General features: G+C 39.0%; 1 protein-coding gene across 3 annotated transcripts in view; it reads right to left on the bottom strand.

The window, feature by feature from the left end:
- Positions 1 to 21,971, bottom strand: part of LOC117426928 (tetratricopeptide repeat protein 28-like) — a 435,334-nt gene that overhangs the window by 250,873 nt on the left and 162,490 nt on the right. Inside the window, exon 1 of one of the 3 annotated variants that reach the window (XM_059033327.1) lies at positions 6,505 to 7,355. The exons of the other annotated variants lie outside the window; for them this stretch is intronic. Within the exon in view, the coding sequence (XP_058889310.1) occupies positions 6,505 to 6,531 (27 nt within the window). The 5' untranslated portion in view covers positions 6,532 to 7,355. Of the gene's footprint in view, positions 1 to 6,504; positions 7,356 to 21,971 lie in introns of those variants that run through there. 3 annotated transcript variants of the gene reach the window in all.

A 21,971-nucleotide genomic window follows, 5' to 3' on the forward strand; every position in this document is an offset into this window, starting at 1 on the left:
CTGAACTTCATTTGTTTACATGGGATTCCGGCCCATGTACACTATTTATCAGCACTCAGTATTCACAATACTACCAAAATGTGTATGTTAGCAGGGAATTCTAGAGGAATGGCTGAATACTGTACATATTCCACATACTCAAGTGCAGTAGTGCAGAATGCAGAATATATTGTCAGTATAAACATACTGATTGAGGATATTTGGATTACTTGTACACACACTTAACATTCTGCACTTAACTGCATGCATAGCAAGCAAAAATAACTTCAATACACAAGTCAGGCCTCCTTAGTTCAAACCCAGCCCAGGTGCACAGTCTTACCCCTAACACCATGTCTAACCACATGAGGAATCAGCTAGCTTCATACATTCGACGAAACCTGCTGCACATTTGTATATAATCCTTTCTCGGCTTGTGGTAGAAAAAGGAAATTATCTGTAATAGCGAAACAATTTTAAACCTATGAGTTATGAAAGTAGTAACAATATATGCTTTTTCAAACTGGTGCTGGGGCTTCACACACTCATTGAGGTGCAGGGTGAGGACAGTGCTGGAGACCAGAGCATCTGCAGCTGGCAAAGTTCAACCAAAGGGTAAGAAGAATGAAGGCCTCCTCCTTCTCTGCTGTCCTGGTAATGAATCTAATCACATGTTCAAGCACCGGCTCCCCTGGGCCAGCTTACTGCACGCCCAGCATCCTCCTGGCCTTCCCTGGAACTGCACAACTGAACATATTGCCCATACATATTTACATAGAAGAAATCTCCACAAATGTTCATTGAGAATCACCGTTATTAGTGCTGGGACAAATTTTGGAATATTCAAACAAACACTGGTTGAAAAGCTATACATGTTCAAATTGGTTCATATATTACAAATGCTGCTATGACTAGAAAGATGTTATGCAGTGGAAACCAACCCATATATGAAATAAATAACACCCAATCATGCTGCAGTACAGAAGAGTGTTTCTCTCTTTTCTTTAACAGGTCATTTGAAGGGGTACTGTGTATGTTTCACTGCAATATTGAAAGAACTAACAGCTATTTACATTAACGAGGATGAGCTTAAGGTTGGCCTGTGTTGGTCTGCTGGCTGCTCATATTAAAACATAACTAGCTGTGGTAATATAATAAATACTGTGTTGGATAACAATTATTGTGCTTAAATCTGTATTCAGAAAAGTCTGATATTCAGAAAGTTAATACACAAGCACGCAAATAAGGCTGCCTAGACGAAGTAAGAAATTCATTTTAAAGCCTGTATCACTCCTTTCGGAAATGTATGTTTAAATATTTTGTTTTAAATGAACCAGCACTATTACATATAAATGATACAGAATTGCTAAAGATAAAAACACTCACGAGTATTAATAGAGGGATATTGAACGAGAACACTTTCAGCTGCCTTTCAAAGTTATTCAGATTTCTCACAGTCAGGAAAGGAGCTAGAACTGCTGACTGCAGTGAAATATGTATGTGTGAATATATAAATCAATCTGTACACGGGTATTGGAATTTACATTTCCTTTTCCACAACCTAACTGAATTCCTCTACTGCCTTTCAACTTTTAGAAGCTCGTTTCTGATATGCATAAATCCTTCAGAACTGTGCCTTATAGAAATGACTCCAGAACTGTTTTCAAACACAGCCTGGGACTGGAACTCCAGACATACAATGAGAGCTTCAAAAGGGAGACACTGGGAGAGGACCGAAAGGAAAGAAAGTATGCCTGGCTTCCCAAATATGGAGTATTTAAGTTATTAGTGTAATCCTTTATTAAGCACTGGAGCAGATGTGCTGCTGCAAACTCAATAAACGCTCCCTAAAGCTCCTGTATTGATCTCCACTTGCATTATCTTGGTTCATGAGAAGGCTGTGAACAGAGATAAAACCTAACTCGAAAAGGCCCAATCAATTATTAAGCCTTTCCCATCAGGCCAGCCACTGTGCTGTTGTCGATTTTTATGAATTATAACATGCAAGCTACATCCTGTGCAAAATAAAGGTATTTTATTGTTCCTACTGCATGTTAAATCTAAGCCTGCATAGAGTTGTAAGAACATGGTTTTAATAAAGGAATTCTTATATTGTTCATATGTAGATGGATTGTGAGCTGCTACCTGTTCTGAATACTGCCCCCAGCTTTGTGATGTGAATGCATGTACAGCTATGGCCAAAAGTGTTGCATCATCTAGAATTTTAGGATATATATATATATATATATATATATATATATATATATATATATTAGCTCAAAGAGCCAGCTGCCCAACGTTTCGATATGTTGTACATATCTTTCTCAAGGGAGCCTGTGTTTGAATCAAAACATTGGAGGTATTTATAGGTTTTTGACGGCATGACAACTACTTGTTATTGTTTACATTCAAATCCATGATTTATTCTTACATGATGTAATGGTGTTCTATATATTGTGACATCATTTTTACTTCTATCTTTGAATCTGTATATATATATATGACATCACAACCAGAAGCCATGATAGTAGTAGTACAGTATTTAATGTTAGATTTTGAAACGTCACATTTTTCAATGTGTGTCAGTTTTTCATTCAGTATATGGGAAACTACAAAGCGGTGTGTAATTCAATATGTTAACGTAACATTATTCAGCAGGGTTCATTCGACTTTATGAAGCAAAATTAGTTAACTCTATAGAGGGATGCAAAACTTTTGGCCAGACCTATACTGCACTTTGGACTGAGCAAATAATCCCAAACAAGACATTGTGGAACATGGTAGTTCAATGTATGGCACTTGCCACATTTCCATCTGTGAAACAGTCTATAAAAGTCCATCTGATCTCGTTCTAGGGATGATAGATTCCATTTAATTTCCTGAACGTCGACTCTTTAGGATTAAACATATTTAATCGTTTAAACTTTAACATATTAGGAATGTTTGTAACCAATCAAAAAAGCCTTCCTGAGAAGATACTTTTAGTACTGATACTTTTTATGATATATTACAACATTAATGAGGATTGCATGGAAAAGACTTTGAATGCATATTGAATAACTGTTGGAAAAGAAACTTAATAAATGTAATGACAAACGTATATTTCTGAATGTAGCACTATTGAGTGTTTATGGTAATAAATAACGTTACACTGCATGCATCCTACTGTCTAAACACTGCATGACAATGGTTAAACAGTCAGGAACATTCGCAACATTTAACACTTAAAAAACATTTAAACTGTAAACTATTAACTTCCCTATCTCGTTCCAATAGCGGCGCCGTTTCTGCTGTCTGTAACAATCCTCTCAGTTGCGATCCTTGTTGAGATGGAAACAGTAGTGTAAGTGCACATGATAAATGGCTTCACTAGCCAAAGTGAAAAGGTCTGTAAAACTAAATGGTCTTCAGCATAATGATAAGGGACTTGTTTATTTATGTTTTTAAGATCTTCCTCTCTGAACATTTGTTAATATTTAATGGCCTTCCGGTTTAAGCGCCCGCCATACTCTATAAAACACAGCCACAGATTCTAACACATTTTTAATCACGCTTTTTATTTTCCTTGGCTGGGTGGCAGCCCCCACAAAAGAAAACATTATTTACAATACCAAAAAAGAGGAAACCCCAACATATAACAAGAGAACTGGAAGGATTCGTTTTAATACACTGTTTGTGTAGTCTTCAATAAATAAACCATACAGTATTCACACAATTAGCACTGCACAGTGCTTCCAAATAATACATGAGTCTTTTACATGAGTTAAGCTTACACCGAGTCATTTTCATCGCACGTGTTATATAGGAATGTTACAGCAGACAGTCTGTGCTTTTAAATGAAAATACGATGATGATCTCTCATCATTATCGTGGAGCACTGAAGCCTGGGAAAAGCCACAGTGCCAACACTAAGAGGAATTAAGATACTGGACTGATTTCTCATCGCTCTATCCAACACACAGACCCCCAGTCATAAATCAGAATATTTTCTATCACACGCTGGGTAGTGCAGAATGCAGAACTAACTCAGCTGGATACTCCTGACAAGATTATTATTATTTCTTTTTTTTCTTTTCTTTTTTTTATGTGAATAGCAGGTGAATAGTAGGTCAATAGGGGACATGTGAACAAAAACAAAGCATCCTTGTGTGCAGTTTGTAAGGGGAATAGATTGATAGAATAGTTTGTAAACATGAATTTAAAAGCTTGTTCCTAGCTTTCCGACACACACCCCCCATTGTAAAGTTGAATCCGCTATTGAACTCTCTAGATGAAATGGATCAGTAGACACAATATTAACCAGGAGAGTGTATTTCACTGTCACATATACATTTATTCCATATATGTGGTGAACTACTTGTCCAGCTGTCATGAAACTTGGTATTAACTTTATTTAGCATAAGTTATTGATGATACCTCATTGTGGGGGTATAAGGGGTGTCTGCCTGTACATCCATCCATCCATCTGATGACATAGTTAACCCTAACCAAGTGCAGTACAGAAACCAGGAGGAGGACACCGTTGGCAATGATGTCGAGATAGACTTAGGACAGAGGGAAGGTAACACTTAAGAGTGAGGGGATGGAAAGGGTTACCTAGTCATGTTGTTGCGGTAGAATCACTTGGATCCTTTAAGACCCAACATGACAAATGTGACCAATCAGCTACTAGGAACCGAACAAGCTTAGATGGGCCAAATAGCCTCCTCTAGTTTGTAAATGTTCTTACGCATGTCACACTTACATCTTGGGAAAACCGCGTATCCACTTGTCATGAAACTTGGTATAAACATTATTTAGCATCAGTTATTGAAAATATTAGATTCTGCGATATATATATAACTATAGTTTTTTTTTTTTTGTTTTTTTTTTTGCATATTTAATATTACATGTAGATTTACATGTTATCCATTTTGGCCAAAACATTGTTTTTAGACAATACTCTGCATTTACAGTGAAGCGTTTCACCTAAATCAGAGGTTGTGTGTCTGCTGTTAAGCTTTCGCGCATGCTTGTTTGATGTTTGTCATTCTATTGGAAAGAAAACGCAGTTTAACATCAAACAGTATATTACAGCTTACAGGACCTGAGCACAAAAAGCCCTGGGCTGCAGACTCACACGCAAGCCAAAACTTCCATGCGTGCCGCTGCTTGTTTTAGAGCTATTAAAAAAACATATGTTCATTTTTATCTTTAGCTGTTCGCCCCCCGGTGGGACCCCGAGGAATTGCAATTTTTGTTTATGTCCAATTTATGTATGTCTAGAAATATATGTTCGTCATTTAAATGAGGGCCAGTGGTGTTTTAAAGAAATAGAAAACTAAAGTTTTTGATAATGGTAAGCATTAGGGAATATAGAGAATACTTACCTAAAATATGTTCTGAACATGATCATTACAACGTATTTATGAATGCATATAAGAAGCTCAGTATGGCAAATGCACAAACACTACAAGCAATAGGCTTACTGTATAGATATGAAATATACTGTAACAAAAAGCTACAGCATCCACAATGAAGGCTTTAGACAGAAATTAGCATGATGCAATACAGAACAGGACGCGTCTCTAAGGTGCCGGTACAATGACACATATGACACTATTGATATTGAACACCAAGTACAAAAAAGACACTTCACATTTTCAAAATTATTATAACATTATAATATATAATAAAGGGTACAAATTATAGTGTCTCCATCGCTAAACAAATTTGATTAAAAAGTCACGGAGTTCTCAATAAAACAAACTGTACACGGAAGTTCATTCCGGGATCGGGTGCTGTGTTACAGCTTGTGCAATTAAATTCGTACACACTCCCGTTATCTGTGCTTTAGCTTCAGTAGAGTAGATCAAGGGAATTGCATATCTGAGCAAAATCTAGAATACACCTTCTTAAATTGAAATTGGTTTCCACATGATCTTGTGAACCGAGTAATGGCAGATATTGTATGATGTATCAATCTCGGTGTCAAAAGCCTTGGGCAATGAAACATCTTATCTCTACAGTTTAATTTACCCCGAAGGCAACGCCGTTCTACACATTGCCAACACATGCTCACATCAGGGCTTTATCATAACCTTTTCCCCTGGCTATATGAGCCAAATACTAAACTCTGCTTCTGACACGCTGTAGCTCCGAGCAATACAAGAAAACCTAACGCCGGTGGATAGACATTCCTTTACATCGAAAAGGTTAAACATCTGTCCGCATTAATATCTCAAATAAACCCTCACAAAATTGTTTAATTCTATATCCTTGCAACTTAAAACACTGTTGTAAAGCAGATTCCCCTCATCGATTTGCTGTACATCTGTCTTGAACACAGGGTTGTCAATTTATTACCTGTTATCAGACCTTGACAGGCACAAGTATTGTTAAAACTAATAAACCAAAAAAGCAAGTTGAGTACCTATCGACTACGTCACTTCACTGTAAATGACAATCTGTGAGGAATCCGCTGCATCTTCCAAGAGGCAATCGATATGTTAATCTGAATGAAATTCATTTTAAAAGAAAACTGACCTTCTTCCGGGGCTGCCATTTCATCATATTTGTAAATCAAAAATGTATAGCATCAAGATGTTATATAGGCGGTGGATTTAGATTCAATGGAGTTGCTGTTGCAAGTCATGCTGCGTGCCCCTTCAATTTTGCAGCATATTTCTTAAAGAACAGAAGCAGATCACGGGGCAAACAGATTGTCGGTAAAAGTGTTCTTCTGGAGTCAAATTAGATCCAACGGATAGAAAATCACTTATCGGAAACTCCGCAAACTATGTTTCTTGTTACAGTGTTGCATTGCTAAATACGGTTCGTCTGTGTAACAACTATAATGCAAATGTTAGGTTGCAAAGTCATTTATTAAATGTAACCAGACAGTGGCTTTTCGTTTAGAGTTGCAGTTAAATAGAGGCTTTTATTTGTTCATAATATATCACAAAAATAAATAAGAATTCCAGTACTCCCAAATCTTTCTATAAAAAAAAGCGGTCCAAACACTTCGCTTGGTAACACTGCACGAGTACAGTAAACACAACTTCCACCTCTGAAGCAGTTTTTATTTCTTCCTTGGAATATTTCAAGTACAATCCCAACGATCTGTTATATAGCCATAGGATTAATTCTCCAGTCCTTGGCTGTTCTTCTTGAAGTACATTCCGTGCAAAATGCAACTCCTAAAGAGCGCCCCTGAAAACGGCAGTGTAGAGTAAAAAAAGAGAAAAGAAATAGGAAAAAGCAGAGAAATCCCAGGAATTTGTGCGAGAAAAGCTTGAAGGATATACTGCAACAGCAACAAAACTGGACTCTACTACACTAATCACTTCCTTCCCTTCTCCAACACACACATACTGCACTGATCTAACTGAGAGAGAGAGAGAAAGAGAGAGAGAGAGGGGATGAGCGAGCAAACCAACGGGGTCCTAGTGCCCATGTATAACACAAGCCGCGCATCTAGTACTGTACCCATCTTTGGATATGTCCAAAACATTCATTCCATTTGGCTTTAGTTTTACTCCATCATTTTTTTGTAACAGGCTGCCCTCTGGTTTGCTGCCAAGGAGTTCTATAAATGATCCAATAGGCACGTTTACTGTAAGTGCCAAAAAAACTGGTACATACAGTTAGGGCATTTTCACCAATGCATCCTCATACACATCAACAATGGTGAAGGCATTAGCCAAAATGGTCTACTTGAATTTATAAGTTTTCACACTGAATTTATGATTAATGAACTATAGCTTGTTACTGTCCAAAATACTGCATGTTCATGTTATAAATAGAACCAGTTCAAACACATTTGATGTTAGGGGGAGGGAGTACAACTATGTTCTGCCAAGTGCAGTGGCAACAGATTGAGGGGCAGAAACCAAGCAGTAAATAATCACTGATGACCAGGCAAAACAACAGGGACATGAAGAGCAAGTCCTGAACATCATTCCTTGCTCTGAGTCTCCTGATTAAAAGGCTTGGTGTGGACGATCCCAGATGTTCCCATATGTTAGCTAAAACAAATCTCCTGCTCTCCCTCAACAACCATTCCTATTACAGTCTGGTGTTCCCGTGCCTTTCCGTCATGTCTGCAATCACTCGGTTCTTATTGCAATTAGACAAACACTAGATTTACTTTTAGATAGCTTCTTGTGAAGATGCTTTGACTATGAGTTCAGGACCTGCTCTAGTGTTCTAGCTGCCATAGACAAAACCAATCAACCACTGTGTTTTTGTGTTGGTAGGAACCAGCCCCATCTAGTGCAGTGTTTTTTTTCTTCAGTAAAACGAAAGGAAATTTGGTCCAATGTGGCAGATCACAGATGGTGTTGGCTCTTACTTCTATAAAGACACTGGCTGACACACCTGCTTGCTACCTGCTTGCTAGTGATACGAAATTGTATTGAAAGATAATTACAAGTAATACAAAATATTAACATATTGCAAATGTTTCATGATGCTGGCCAATGTTGAATATACATATATTTGCTTGCATGTAATTTGACAGTTTGAAAAGAAATAAAATTATATATAATTTAAATACACCTGGGCAGATATATCTGTGGCAGACAACAAGAACGGAGCGGAAGCACCTTCACACAGACTTGTGTCATTTCAATTAGAACCACAAATAATGACTGCAAACATCATAGAACTATAAGGGGCTTTAAATGTGTTAGTATGGCATGTCTAATGTACTGGTACAGTACTTACCCTATATGGATACTATTTTACAGCACAACAGACTTTCAGAGAGCAGCTTTATATACAGAACCACCATCAAGTGCTCAGATATCAAGCTTCTCGGCACACACAGTTTATTGGCTCATCAAGTTGGGATCACATTTCAGATAAGACAGCAATTTTCTCCTGTCTTCAGATCCGGTTTTATCAGTCGTCCCTGTATTAGTGGTGAAGTAAGGCCTAGTCACGGACACAGAAAGGCCAGTTATAAAAAGTCTGGCTTAGTATTCGCCAAAGGATAAATTCAGGCCTATATACCTTAATGTGAGGTCTGTATTCAAGTAGATCCGAGACACCCCTTTAGTTTGTGCATAGTAAGTAGACACAGAAAGCAGACTTGTATTGGACTGCAGTGTATCTTTGCAAGCCTTGCGTTGCAGTGCCTCCTACTGGATTGGTTCTCAATCTGCAAACACTGGAAGAAGAATTAAACACAGCATTCTAAGTGTGGTCTCACCCTTGCATCGTACAACCTCACCATAACCTTGTACTCTACAATAATACAGTCATGTAACTGTATTATATACTGTTTTATTAGTAATATACCATCCTTAAAAACAATCCAGCTATAGTTGTTTTGTATTGATGGGTAACCTGTATTTAGACTGGTGTGATTTTCATTGAAAAGAGGGCAAAGGTTGCTGAAGAGGCTATCGTCTAACGACTGAGATAGACATCACCAAGTTAAATGGACCTTGCAGCTGAAGGGACTTCCAATAGGTGCTTCAGGGATGTTCGATCAAGATTCAGGACGTTTAAAGCAGATGATCTATAAAGCACTGTAGAAACTCAGTATGGTAAGGTTTATGTCATGAATGGCTTTTCTTTGTGACATGTAATGAACACTCCTCTCCTGTTTAAATGACCACACCCATATCTGATCAGGTAAGTTGGTCCCCTGGCTACCACACTTATTTATCCCTGAAAATGTTACAGAAGACCCTGCAAAGTTTACAAGAAGCGCATTATGTTACTTTTGCTGTGTCCCATGTTGTCCGTATCGCAGCGTTGTATTTCAAACATGTTGAAATTGTAATTATTAATAATAATAATAATACATTTTAACACTATTATTATTATTATTATTAGTAGTAGTATTATTTATACTAATAATAATAATAATAATAATAATAATAATAATAATAATAATAATACAATTTTAGTTAATAAATTAACATTGCAAAACTGTTCTCAGCATCTATTTGGAAACGTTCACCATGAGACAAAAATGATTTCTTTTAAGGATCATGGTGCATCCAGATCACGCTCCCTCCTGCAAAAGTGCAGGTTTTCTGTTCCCACCATACACCACTCATTTCAATCAGAGAGACAGCATCGTTTAATGAACTGGATACACTACGGTGTTTAGAGAAAAAAACTCCCTCGTTTATTGACCTATGGTGTGGGAATAAAAATATATCAAAACCTTCGGGAATATGTTGTGAATATGGACAACATGGGACACAGCAAACCTAAAGTAATGAGGTTCTTCTAAGCACTGCAAGGTGTTCTGTGCACTTTATCACACAGCCAGCACTGACATCACATAACTACAGCCAATGCTGGATTACAATCAGGGCAGTGCATCCTCATGGTACAGTCTTTGTGATCAGTGATTCAAAATCACTGCAGGGCATTGATTATTATTATTATTTATTTCTTAGCAGACGCCCTTATCCAGGGCGACTTACAATTGTTACAAGATATCACATTATACATTATTTCACATTATACAGATATCACATTATTTTTACATACAATTACCCATTTATACAGTTGTTTTTTTTTTTTTTTTTTTTACTGGAGCAATCTAGGTAAAGTACCTTGCTCAAGGGTACAACAGCAGTGTCCCCCACTGGGGATTGAACCCACAACCCTCCGGTCAAGAGTCCAGAGCCCTAACCACTACTCCACACTGCTGCCCTATAAACTACTAAACCAATACACTACTAAACCAATAAACTACTTATGTTTGTACTTAACAACTGAAGCTGCCAGGCTGCAAACCACGATAACTGCATTTGGCAAAGTTTAAAGCTGGCTTCATTGTAATTTGCTGAGAGCTATACGAAGCAGCAAGCAAAGACTGCTTCTGACAGCCCTACTAAATTATTTTTATGTGCAGTGCAGTTACAGTTTAAGAATGAGAGTACTGACGCATATATTTTTGTTCATGTTGTCATAGTTCACAAAGATGTACTGGGTGAATAGAACATAAAACCAGCACTGTCTTATACTGCAGGTGTAATAGCCAAAGCTTTAAAAATACGTTGTATTACCTCTCGTTAGCATAACAACATTCTCTCACAAGTCTGTTATTGTCTTGATTGTTTGATTTCCACATTCACTTCCTGTGTTACAGGTAATAGGAGCCTACCTGGTCCCACATAGTTTCCTATGGACTACAAAGAAGAGCAAGGCTCAGGTAGGAGTCTTTAACTTTGAGTCAGAAAAAATGTCTCTTTAGCGCTTATCTGGTTCCAAGTGGCTGGCTGATCTTAAACCTTGTCGGGTCTTAATGGATCCCAGTGATTCGGCATCAACAACATGGCTAGCATCGCTAGGTCATCCATTCCACATCCTCACCACTTTCAGTGTAAAGAAGAGTCTTTAACCTTCATCCTAAACCTGTCTCCACCCAATTTCCAACTCTGTCCTCTAGTCCTGGCTTCTGAGCTGTGATTAAAGTACTGGCTGACTTTGAAGTCTTTAAAATCCTAAAAGGAATTGACAATTACATTTAGGCTAAACAAAATCAGTTCCCTCAACTGAAACCTAATTGTTGCCTGATCGCATGCATGAGTCTCTGCTGGTGCATACAGTCTGGTTCTGGAGGAATCTGGTGTCCGAAATTCCTCTGAAAGTAATCGCACTTCCCAGGGGGACTCGTGTTTAAATCAGCCCGGGTCACTGTATCATTTGTATCTGCCAGGAAACAGAGTCATGAAAGATGCACACATGCACCTCACAGAGCAGGGGGTCAGCAGGGTGCACCGTGTTTTGAGTTGCTTCTCCTCGATGGTAGGGAACTAGGGCAGTATTACAGGCATATGGTCCTACATTCTGTAAAAACTCCCCAGTTGAATCTGTTAGCTGATGAATGACACACACTCATCAACTAATTATGAGAAGACACTGTCTTTGTAGAAGGGGGGAGAACAAAAATTAACCAGACAGGCAGCAGTGGTGCTCATAAAAGGAATTTTATTCTCAAGTGGCCCTCTGACATTGTACTACTGTAAAGTAAACGCCCTGAAGGACTTTTCCATCAATTCCTCTCAAAAGACAATTAAAGTCTCTGATCTTTCCAGACGGAAAAAAGAGATGGATCAAATAGACCAAAATTAATTTCATAAAGTTTGCAATGTACGAGCAATTACTTCAGTTTGACCAGGAAACCAAAAAGATATCACCAAAAAAGAAAAAGCCATTTGTAATTGGATTCATCTGCTATTGGACTGTGTTAAGAATCTGTGTTCTTAATCATGTAGCAGCCAGGCTGGCTCTGACAGGACATTACAAGGCACTTAAAATTATAAAAATTCAATTATCCAGCTTGAATTCATTAAGATTTGACAGAGTATGGCTATCCCTGATACAGTACTCCATGGCGGACAGTTCCAGAGATGGTGTAACAGCTGACACAACAGCCTCCTCTGAAGATCACCGCTGGTGCTTGGGGATGTAAGGGGTGACCACATCACAAATATAATAAGGCCAATATTCTGAAGAGTTTTACAGGTCAAAAGGAGCAATGCAGGACTTGGCTGGTAACTGAAGTGTCACACAGATAACAGGAGTCGTGTGTTAATCCGCTTGGTGCCAGTCAGAATTCTAGTGGCAGAATTTAGGGCAATTCTATACTGTGGGTCCAGGTTTAGTAAAGCCCCAGTCACCACAAGTTGTATGCAGCTCATATCTGTGGTCAAGCATAGGGAAGCATGGCAAAGCCAGCAAAAGCCTACAGTGAAATATAACTGAAACATGGTTTCATGTAAAACGAAAACAATAAAAAGACAGCATGTGGCAACAGCAGCAAGTTATGAATTTATAAAGTAAAAGATATTGTAGCGACGGGAGGGAAATGAAGCAGGCTCGCACAGGTATTGCAGGTTCTCGAATTCAATGGTTTATTGCAGGCAGGGATTCCATACTCAGCAAGTAAAGCATGCTGCTTTCAATGGTACAGGAACAGCTGAGTAACGCAGTGTTATACAGACTGTAGAAACAAAAGAGAAGCACACTGTTGGCCTTGTGCCACACCATCTAAACTGCAGTTAAATCACACTGATTATCCACTAGCTCTCTAATCCCTAATCGCCCCCGCGCCAATGCCCTCACTCCCCTATATGCCCTCGTCCAATCCACGCCCCCAGCACATCACCCACCAATCCCATGCATGCATGCATGATCTGCCTCACCAATCCCTCATTTTTCAATATGCAGATCCCTTTACTCCTTGCAATGGGGTCCGTCCGTTCTGCAAGCTGAGCTCATGGTTGGTGGAAATTCTCTCGCTTCTTGCATGACTGAACACCGGCAGTAGTAACTAACTTGGCTCTGGGCCAAAGAAGATTTTCAAACTCTGCGAACACACAATGATGTCCCATTGTAGTAAAGCAGACACCCGGGTCGTTACAATATCATCTAGAGTAAAATATGAATGATGCGTAATTACAGAGCGTCCGATTATAGCGTTGATTTTCCACATTCTGAATGAAATATGTCAAGGCTTATCATTACAGAAAGTGGAAATAGAGTAGGGCCTTATCATACTGTGAGAAATAAAGCTGTGGTTACACTTAAAAGCACTAAAATAAAGCCTATTTCTGACAAGTTTATCTTGGACCCCTCTGCCAAATTGTCAGCGTGTGTAAACATACTGTGAATACAGCCCCTTACTCAGTGCCTCAGTATCTGTGAGATGTTAACATATTGGCTTGCCCAGTGTAATGGCACATTGAAAAACCTGGGCTCTCTCTATAGTATAGTTACAGTAAAAACCTAAAAAATGAGATTCAGGGTTTGATACTTCAGTTCTGTAAGAATGTCAAGTGTTCAGGTGTTTCACACCTGCCATGGAAGAGGATGTTATCTGACACAGCGCGTGTGGGCTGAAAGTCACTTGGCTCTGGGGTATTCAGGACAGCCCACGGTTGCCTTTTTGACAAGGCATCTAATTATAAGAAAAGCAAACATTGTCCTAGAATTGCACATCAAGGAGAGCCTGTCAATTGGATGTCAGGCCACATACTGTCCAGCATCTGTCACTGTGCAGTCTTACTCACTATTTAATTCTATACAATGTGGACATTCTGCCTTAGCGCTACAAAAAATAGGTGAATATGGAATTACTTTGTGAATTTTAGTTTAAGTGTATACTTTAGCACTATACAGAATTGGTAGACCCTTTTAAACTGCAATATTTGCAGCCATGATCATAATGTCAATTAAAATCCACAAATAAATTCTTACCAAATATAGAGTTCTGTCCTTTAAAAAGAGTTTCACAGACCCTGATTAGTGCTAACCTTGGACTAGTTTACCTAAGTTATCTTTGAGTAGATTAGGGGTAATCAGGGTCTGTGAAACCAGTCATATACCAGTAGTATAGTGCTGTTAGTGCTGTGTAATATTTTGGTCAAAGTATATTTACTTAGACAATGGTTTTGGAAATGCCTCTTATTTAAGCCCTGGTAACGTCTCAGGTTGTAAATATGAAAGAGAATTTCTCTTTGAAACATTGCAGCGTATCCAGATCAGGGTCCCTTCTGCAGCAATGCTCAATGCTTCTTCTCTATGCTTAAGGACTCAAACTCCCAGAAGCCTCACCTGTGTTGGATGCGTTCCTGCAGTGTAAAGTGCAGGATAGAAAGTGGAAAAGACATTTGCCAATTTTATTGTTTCCAAATGCTGTGAAAAAATCTGCAATCCAAGCTTGTAGTCTACAGAACAGTATAATTATAATCTGGAATATTGTACTAGAAATATACCCAGAATTAAAGCAAAGAACTGAAAGAGTTTCATTACAATGAAAGGTGGGGCAGCAATATGTTTGCTCACACAGATAAGAAGTAAGAAGAAGCCTGGGTTATAACTCTTAAAAAAAAAGGCTTGAGGCCAATCTAAGACCCAGCAGAATGTAATTCCATTTGATGACAACTAATTCAAAGTAACAGGGTCGCCATGGTTCTTTGAGTAACAGGGCTGATGTGCACCACCCAGAAATGAGAAAGCTTAGTGTCGCAGAATCATTTATTCAACTCAGACTCTTCACAGATCAATTCAGTAAACCTACAGCCGAGTCACACGGCATATAAGCTCCTTGCTCGATGTTCAAAGCGCTTATTGCAGGTGCCTATGCACTGGAGTGAGTCAAATGGGAGACTTACTGTAGCCACTGGGCAGACAGGCAATCTTAGCATTAAAGGCTTTTCTGGGGCAAAGTTCATCAGTGTGATTTTTCTTCCTTCTTCTTATCAAAGTGTTTGCGTTTCATTCAGCCCAGACATTCAGCTAAGCTAGAATCCACAGCGTTTTGGGTCTTTTTTTTATGAGCCTCAGTCACCACAAGTTGTGGCTGTAGCTCCTAATTAATTTGCTATCTCTGTGTAGCAGCTGAATCTTCAACACACGCGATTGGCTTTAGAATATGTTATAACAGGCACTGCAGCAGGGTTTTTATTCTGGTTCATGACAAGTGTCTCCTGCAGTACAGTACAGTACAGTACAAGCCTTTGAAATGCCTTATATTGCTGCAAACATATTTCTTAGAAAATTCAAATCCATTGACAGAATGCGAATTGCAGTGTTCCAAATTCAGTTAATTCATTTAGGTTAGACCATTCTATTTGCGCAATAAATTGCACTTGTTATATAAGCAGAATACTTTTTCATGGAGTAACTACATGGAATAAATATCATATGGGAGTGTAGCAGGGCCATTGCCCTGCACGTGTGTATTTAGTGTGGATATAATTTGTATGGGAAAATGGGTTTATTGTGTGTCGTTTTGGAGTTGATTTGTTTAATTGAATTATTGTTTTACAGACGGGCACTCGATTGAGATTTGCTGCCTGCTAGGCTTGGTTGAGGGGAAGGGCAGCAGGTGATTGGCTGTGCTGGACCTCAATCAGCAGGTGGGCAGGTCTTGATCGAGTGTCCGTCAGTTCAAAAGCATCCGCGGGAGATGGTTCGAGGCGACTATAATGCCATGCCAGATGGGAGCAGGAGGCCTCGTTTTAAGGCTAGCGCTCGCCCTCTGGGGCACCTTTTATTTGTAGTTTTTGTACTGTGTTTTATTATGCCTTTTGTACAGCTTGCTGTATGTGTCCTCTGTGCGTTACCATGGCTGGTAACGTCACATGACCACCTTTACTTTCTTTTCTGTTTGTGTTAATAAATCCTGCGCGCCTGTGCCGGCGTTTCAACTCCACCCCCAGTTGTCTCTCTGTTTTGCTAAACAGCGGCTATCCACCCAAGTGACGTAAGACCCGGTCACAGGGAGATACTGAAATTGAAGGAGGGATCTATGAAAAAGACCTAGGAGTTTATGTTGACTCAGAAATGTCTTCATCTAGACAAAGTAGGGAAGCTATAAAAAAGGCAGACAAGATGCTCGGATATATTGTGAGAAGTGTTGAATTTAAATCAAGGGAAGTAATGCAAGTAACTTTACAATGCATTAGTAAGACCTCACCTAGAATATTGTGTTCAGTTCTGGTCACCTCGTTACAAAAAGGATATTGCTGCTCTAGAAAGAGTGCAGAGAAGAGCAACCGGAATTATCCCGGGTTTAAAAGGAATGTCGTATGCAGACAGGCTAAAAGAATTGAATCTATTCAGTCTTGAACAAAGAAGACTACGCGGTGATCTGATTCAAGCATTCAAAATCCTAAAAGGTATAGACAATGTCGACCCAGGGGACTTCTTTGACCTAAAAAAAGAAACAAGGACCAGGGGTCACAAATGGAGATTAGATAAAGGGGCATTCAGAACAGAATATAGGAGGCACTTTTTTACACAGAGAATTGTGAGGGTCTGGAACCAACTCCCCAGTAATGTTGTTGAAGCTGCTTGATGAGATTCTGGGATCAATAAGCTACTAACAACCAAACGGGCAAGATGGGCTGAATGGCCTCCTCTTGTTTGTAAACTTGGGCCGCGATATAGTGAGAGACCCATAGAAAAACAAATAGGTTCACAAACACTGTACAACCACTCCTTCATTTTATCAGGGGTGTCAGGGTCCAATATAAATCCTCTACACAACCCGTGAAAAAGCAGCACAGCTTCTCCTCAACTTAAGTCTCCAATTAATTTAATGAGTCTTCCTCTCCTTTCTCAAATGCACAAACCCGCTGCACTGAAAGAATCCATTCCCAACATAGGAGGCTTGTTGCTAGGGAAATGACGTCACTGCCCTGTGACTTTTGCTATTGCATTGCTGCACAAGTGAACACCTTGTTGGCTAAAATAAAAACCGCTTCAGTAGGTATTTAATTTGCTTTGTGTTATTGTGCAATGCATGTGTATATGACAACAGTACAATATTAATGCTTTGTTCTTAATTGTTTGTATATTTTGTTTGTGATGTGCAGTACGAAATAAAAACAGAAATTCTAAGTGAAATTGCCTATGTATATTGCAGCTAAGGTGTGCGCAGTTAGACTGTAAAAATGGTAGCCAACTCCAGGACCATGATTTATCCAAATCTGCAGTATAGCTGGGGGCGATATAACGAGGGGTGGGTGTATACTTATTTGGAAACAAAGCTTTATCAGTGGTGTTTCTGAATGTAGAGATTCAAGTTACAGCTTTGGATATACCAACCTATGTTTTTTCAATTTTCATGTATCAGTATCTGAATGCGCTTTCTTTGCAGATGCTTATCAATGGCATTCACATTATTCATTTCCCATGGTAGTGAAAAGGGTGAAAGCACAGTACTTGAGACCGAAAAACAAGGTTGATTAAAACAGCACTCAGTGGGGTGTAGTGATCTGAACAGAGATGGATTTAAACACTGACAGGATCAATCCGGTCATTTCACTTTTCAAGAAAAAAATAAGCTCAAGACACTTATTATTAGTCACAAAGTCCTCTTCTTTAAAGGATTTGAATGGCGGTGGTATTTAAATGCTCCAACGCTTAGATAAATTGAATAGACCACAGTCTCTTTTAAACTCATCCCATGCATTTTAACGGCCTCCATTTCCCTAATGTGACGGACGGCCCTTTTTCTCCACAGCCTTTCGTAGTCAATCAGCCTGTCGCTCCTGTCAATCAGGGTCACGGGGTCACGGGTCACATATATTCAATATCTTCCCTGAAGGGTAAAGAGCTTGTGCTTCTGGTGCTGGTGGGAATAATAATGTAAACCAAACCTGCATTTTGTTTAGCTTGGAAACTCATAATTTGAAGTCCCTGAAGGAAACCTTGGATGATTTGAAGAACTTGTGACCTACAGTATACAGGGTGAGTAAGCAACCACAGTCTTATAAGCTCCAAGGAACCACAGACCATTTACTTTGTAGGTTTTGGGAAAATGCTACATGGGAACAAGAAGAAACAGTCATTGTTTTAAGAGTTGTGACCAAAATCTATGATCAGCTGCCGGGAAGACGTGTCTGGACTTGACTAGGAGTCAACCAGATTCCAATCAAAGGCCACAGATAGCTGGAAAAGCAACAAGCTGTCTTTCAATGACTATAATAGTATAGCTGTCACTCCATTAAATCAAATACTCTTACCTAATGTGAATTACCGTCCATTCATAGGCCTCACATTTTTCCTATAATCGCACACATAATGGTAAATGTGTATTTGATTTGTAATGTTTTTTTTTTGTTTTTGATGGAATCAATAAACAGAAAATTGCCCAGCGCTCTTGTACTCTTTTCAGTCTTGCTCTTCTGAGGGAAGTCACATGATGAGTGCATAAACATGGAGTGAAACGTGAGAGTCACAGGAAAAGAAGAGATTGGTTACTGAGGAGCACAAAAGCGTGAGCACTACAACTGCCAGAATGCACCCCTCATGCACTGGTTTCCCTAGGACTCACAAGTTTTCTGTATTTTATTCATTAAATGCTAGAACTAGAACAGGCCCACCAAAACACAGACCTTGGTGTTGTAATAGATTCATCACTGTCAGCAACCACACAGAGTGGGGAAGCAATCAAAAAGGCAATACTGAATGCTGGGTTATACAGCCAAAAGTGTAGAGTACAAATCCAAGGAGGTTATGATGAGGTTGTATATTGCATTGGTGAGACCGTACTTAGGAGTAGTGTGTCCAAATCACCACAGCACCAAAGGGACAACGTAGCCCTGGAGAAAAGAGCCACCAGACTAATCCCAGGGCTTAAAGGACTGAGCTACGAAAGAACTGGATAGATTTAGCCTGAAACAAAGAAGAATTACGGAGGGGACACAATTCGAGTCTTTAAAAGCTTAAAAGGAGTTGGCATAGTTAACACTTATCTATAATTTAAGCACAGTACAGACACCAGGACCAGGGGACACAGGTGGAAATTAAGTGGACATAGACTTAAGACAGAGGGAAAGAGGCACTTGTTCACACAGAGAGTGTTGTGGGTATGGAATGAGATACTTAGTCATGTTACAGAGGCAGAATTACTTGGATCCTTTAAGACCCGACTTGACAAAGTTTGGAGATCAATCAGCTACTACAAACCGAACGAGCTTGGACGGGATGAATGGCCTCGTAGTCAGAAACGTTGAGAATAAAAATCTAACATTCTCTAGAACAGTTGAAAAACGTTCCCTGGACTGCAAACTTGATTTAAATTAATCAAAATGTGCTTTAAAAATGGTCTTTAACCAAACATTCCTTAAAAGAGTCCTTACGTTTAGTAAATAGGACCCTAAGGTCCTTCATCACTTCTGCACCTCCAACTGGTTAACGACCCTATAACAGACCTTCAGTACCTTACATCATGCGTTTGAATCCCACATTCAATACACTCTGCTCCACTTTGCATTGGAAACCAAAGCCTTTTCTCCAGGATGTTTCCATTTTATGAAAGGGTTTCAACCACATGGGTGGAATGCTTCGTTGGGGGCTTAGGTACAGTGCAGTACTTTCCATTACTGATATTTTTTTTCTCCTAACTGCATAACACTTTCTCTGTGGATTCAGTTTAGCAGTGTGGATTACCAAAGCATTGGGGATGTTTTGCACTGGTAAATTCATGTGGTTTAAACTTCCCAGTTCCGCAGTCACAGCGGCCCCTGGTGAATCCAGGGCAGACAGCACAAAGCTCAAAACGCATCCTGTTTTGTCTACTGATGCCAAGCCCCGTGGTGATCTACATTTATTTATATATATATATATATATATAAATAAATAAATAAATAAATAAATAAATAAATTACTTCTATCTTTTATTTAACATTACGTAATCAAAGAAACTACAAAATGACATTGCAAAAGTCTACCGGAAGTCATAATAGTAGTACAGTTTGTCAGTTTTTTCGTTAAGTATATGGAAAACTACAAAGCGGTATATAATTTAACATGTTAACGTAACATTATTCAGCAGGTTTTATTTGACTTTATGGTGCAAAATTAGTTAATTCTATAGGGTGATGCAAAACATTTGGCCAGAGCTGTATATAATGAATGGAGGTGTATTGGAGAAAATGTATGGAACTATATTGTTAGCTACAGTGAGTTCAGATGAAACCCCTTAGTGACATGAACACATTGTAGCCCAGGTTAAACATTATATCTAGTTAAATAGAGCTGGTATTAAGAGCTGTTTTATCATAACGTACATAGCAAATGGATTGCTATACAAAAGAAATGTGGGCTCAGTTGATGCTTCACAGCTACAAACCCCAATGAAATCATCTGAATCTCATCACTGAAAAGACAATGTATTTCTAACCATGAAATGCACAACTGATTAACTCATGCCATCAAAAGCCACCATAACAGCAAGCCAATACTCCTGCAGTTTGTGTAATTAATTGGTTTGGCTAATTGTTTCATTCCTTATAAATAGACTGCAACCTCCACCTTGAATTGTTAAATGACCTTTAGTTTTCTGATTTTAATGTAGAAAATCTAATGAGATAGTTCTGGATTTAGACAGGAATGCTATGAACGAGGAGATCAATTGGTCCACCAATGCATGTCCAGTTCCTAGTTCCCATTTCAACAGTAATGTTTTTTTTTTGTTTGTTTTTTTAATTACAAATGAATAGAGATCATCTATAAAAAAAAATACCCCCTTGTAGCAGGGCAGTAGAAAGCCCTGCTGTTTAAATGTATTATTTATTTATTTGTTTGTTTTAGTTGTTGCAGTAGTAATGGTATTATTATTATTATTATTATTATTATTATTATTATTATTATTATTGTTGTATTTGTTAAAGTATACATGACGGCGAAGCTCCGTGGGTTGTGTTACTGTTTTGTTTAGTGACGGCGTAGCCGAATGTTTGTTTTTGTTTCATACTGTTTGGTAGTGTGCCCCATCCACTATTATAAAAACCTTGTGTAGAAAGAGATGGTCACCTGCATAAAAGCCTGCAGCTCTCTACCCTCGGGGTGGGTGTGTTAGGAGCGGAGAGAGCGAGAGGACAAAGCGAAACATAATACAGGAACAGTGAAGGCTACTGCCCAGCCTGACCTGTGTTGTTTTGTGTTTGTGATTATTTTTGTTTAACATTTTTATTTTGCTCTGTGAGCAAGTGTTTTGTGTTAAAACCTTTTTTATTTACTTTTGTATTTAAATAAAACGGCACAAGCGCCTTTAACTGCAGTACTTCCCCGGTGTTTGGTTCCTGCATCTGGCCTGACGTCACGACTCAGCCAGCCTGCCACACCCCTTTTTTTAAAGTCACCTGAAGGTACAGTATATCCATTGAAATCCCATCCTGTTTAAATCTCAGATATCATATACATACAGTATAAGTTCAACATCCCCTCTGTTATCTGAAAAGAAACAGACACCCAAATCATAGTGTCAAAGAAGGCCTGCCAGTTTGGGGTGGCTAGCTTCTGAATTGCAAGGGATTATGGTCCTGCCTCTGTGCTTTCTTTCTAGCTCTGGTGTGTTGTGCACGGGTAGCAACCTCTGTACTTCCAGGCCAGGAACCATTTAACCCCATTGACCAGGCCCTGAAATACTTAATCATTTAATTATGCTCATTAAGCCTTGAATTGACAATGGAGTGGTCAATCCATTTCCACTTGTGGTTTCACCTGTTTTTATTGTGACGCCT

This window comes from Acipenser ruthenus, chromosome 11, assembly GCF_902713425.1.
Source record: "Acipenser ruthenus chromosome 11, fAciRut3.2 maternal haplotype, whole genome shotgun sequence".
Classification (NCBI taxonomy): domain Eukaryota; kingdom Metazoa; phylum Chordata; class Actinopteri; order Acipenseriformes; family Acipenseridae; genus Acipenser; species Acipenser ruthenus.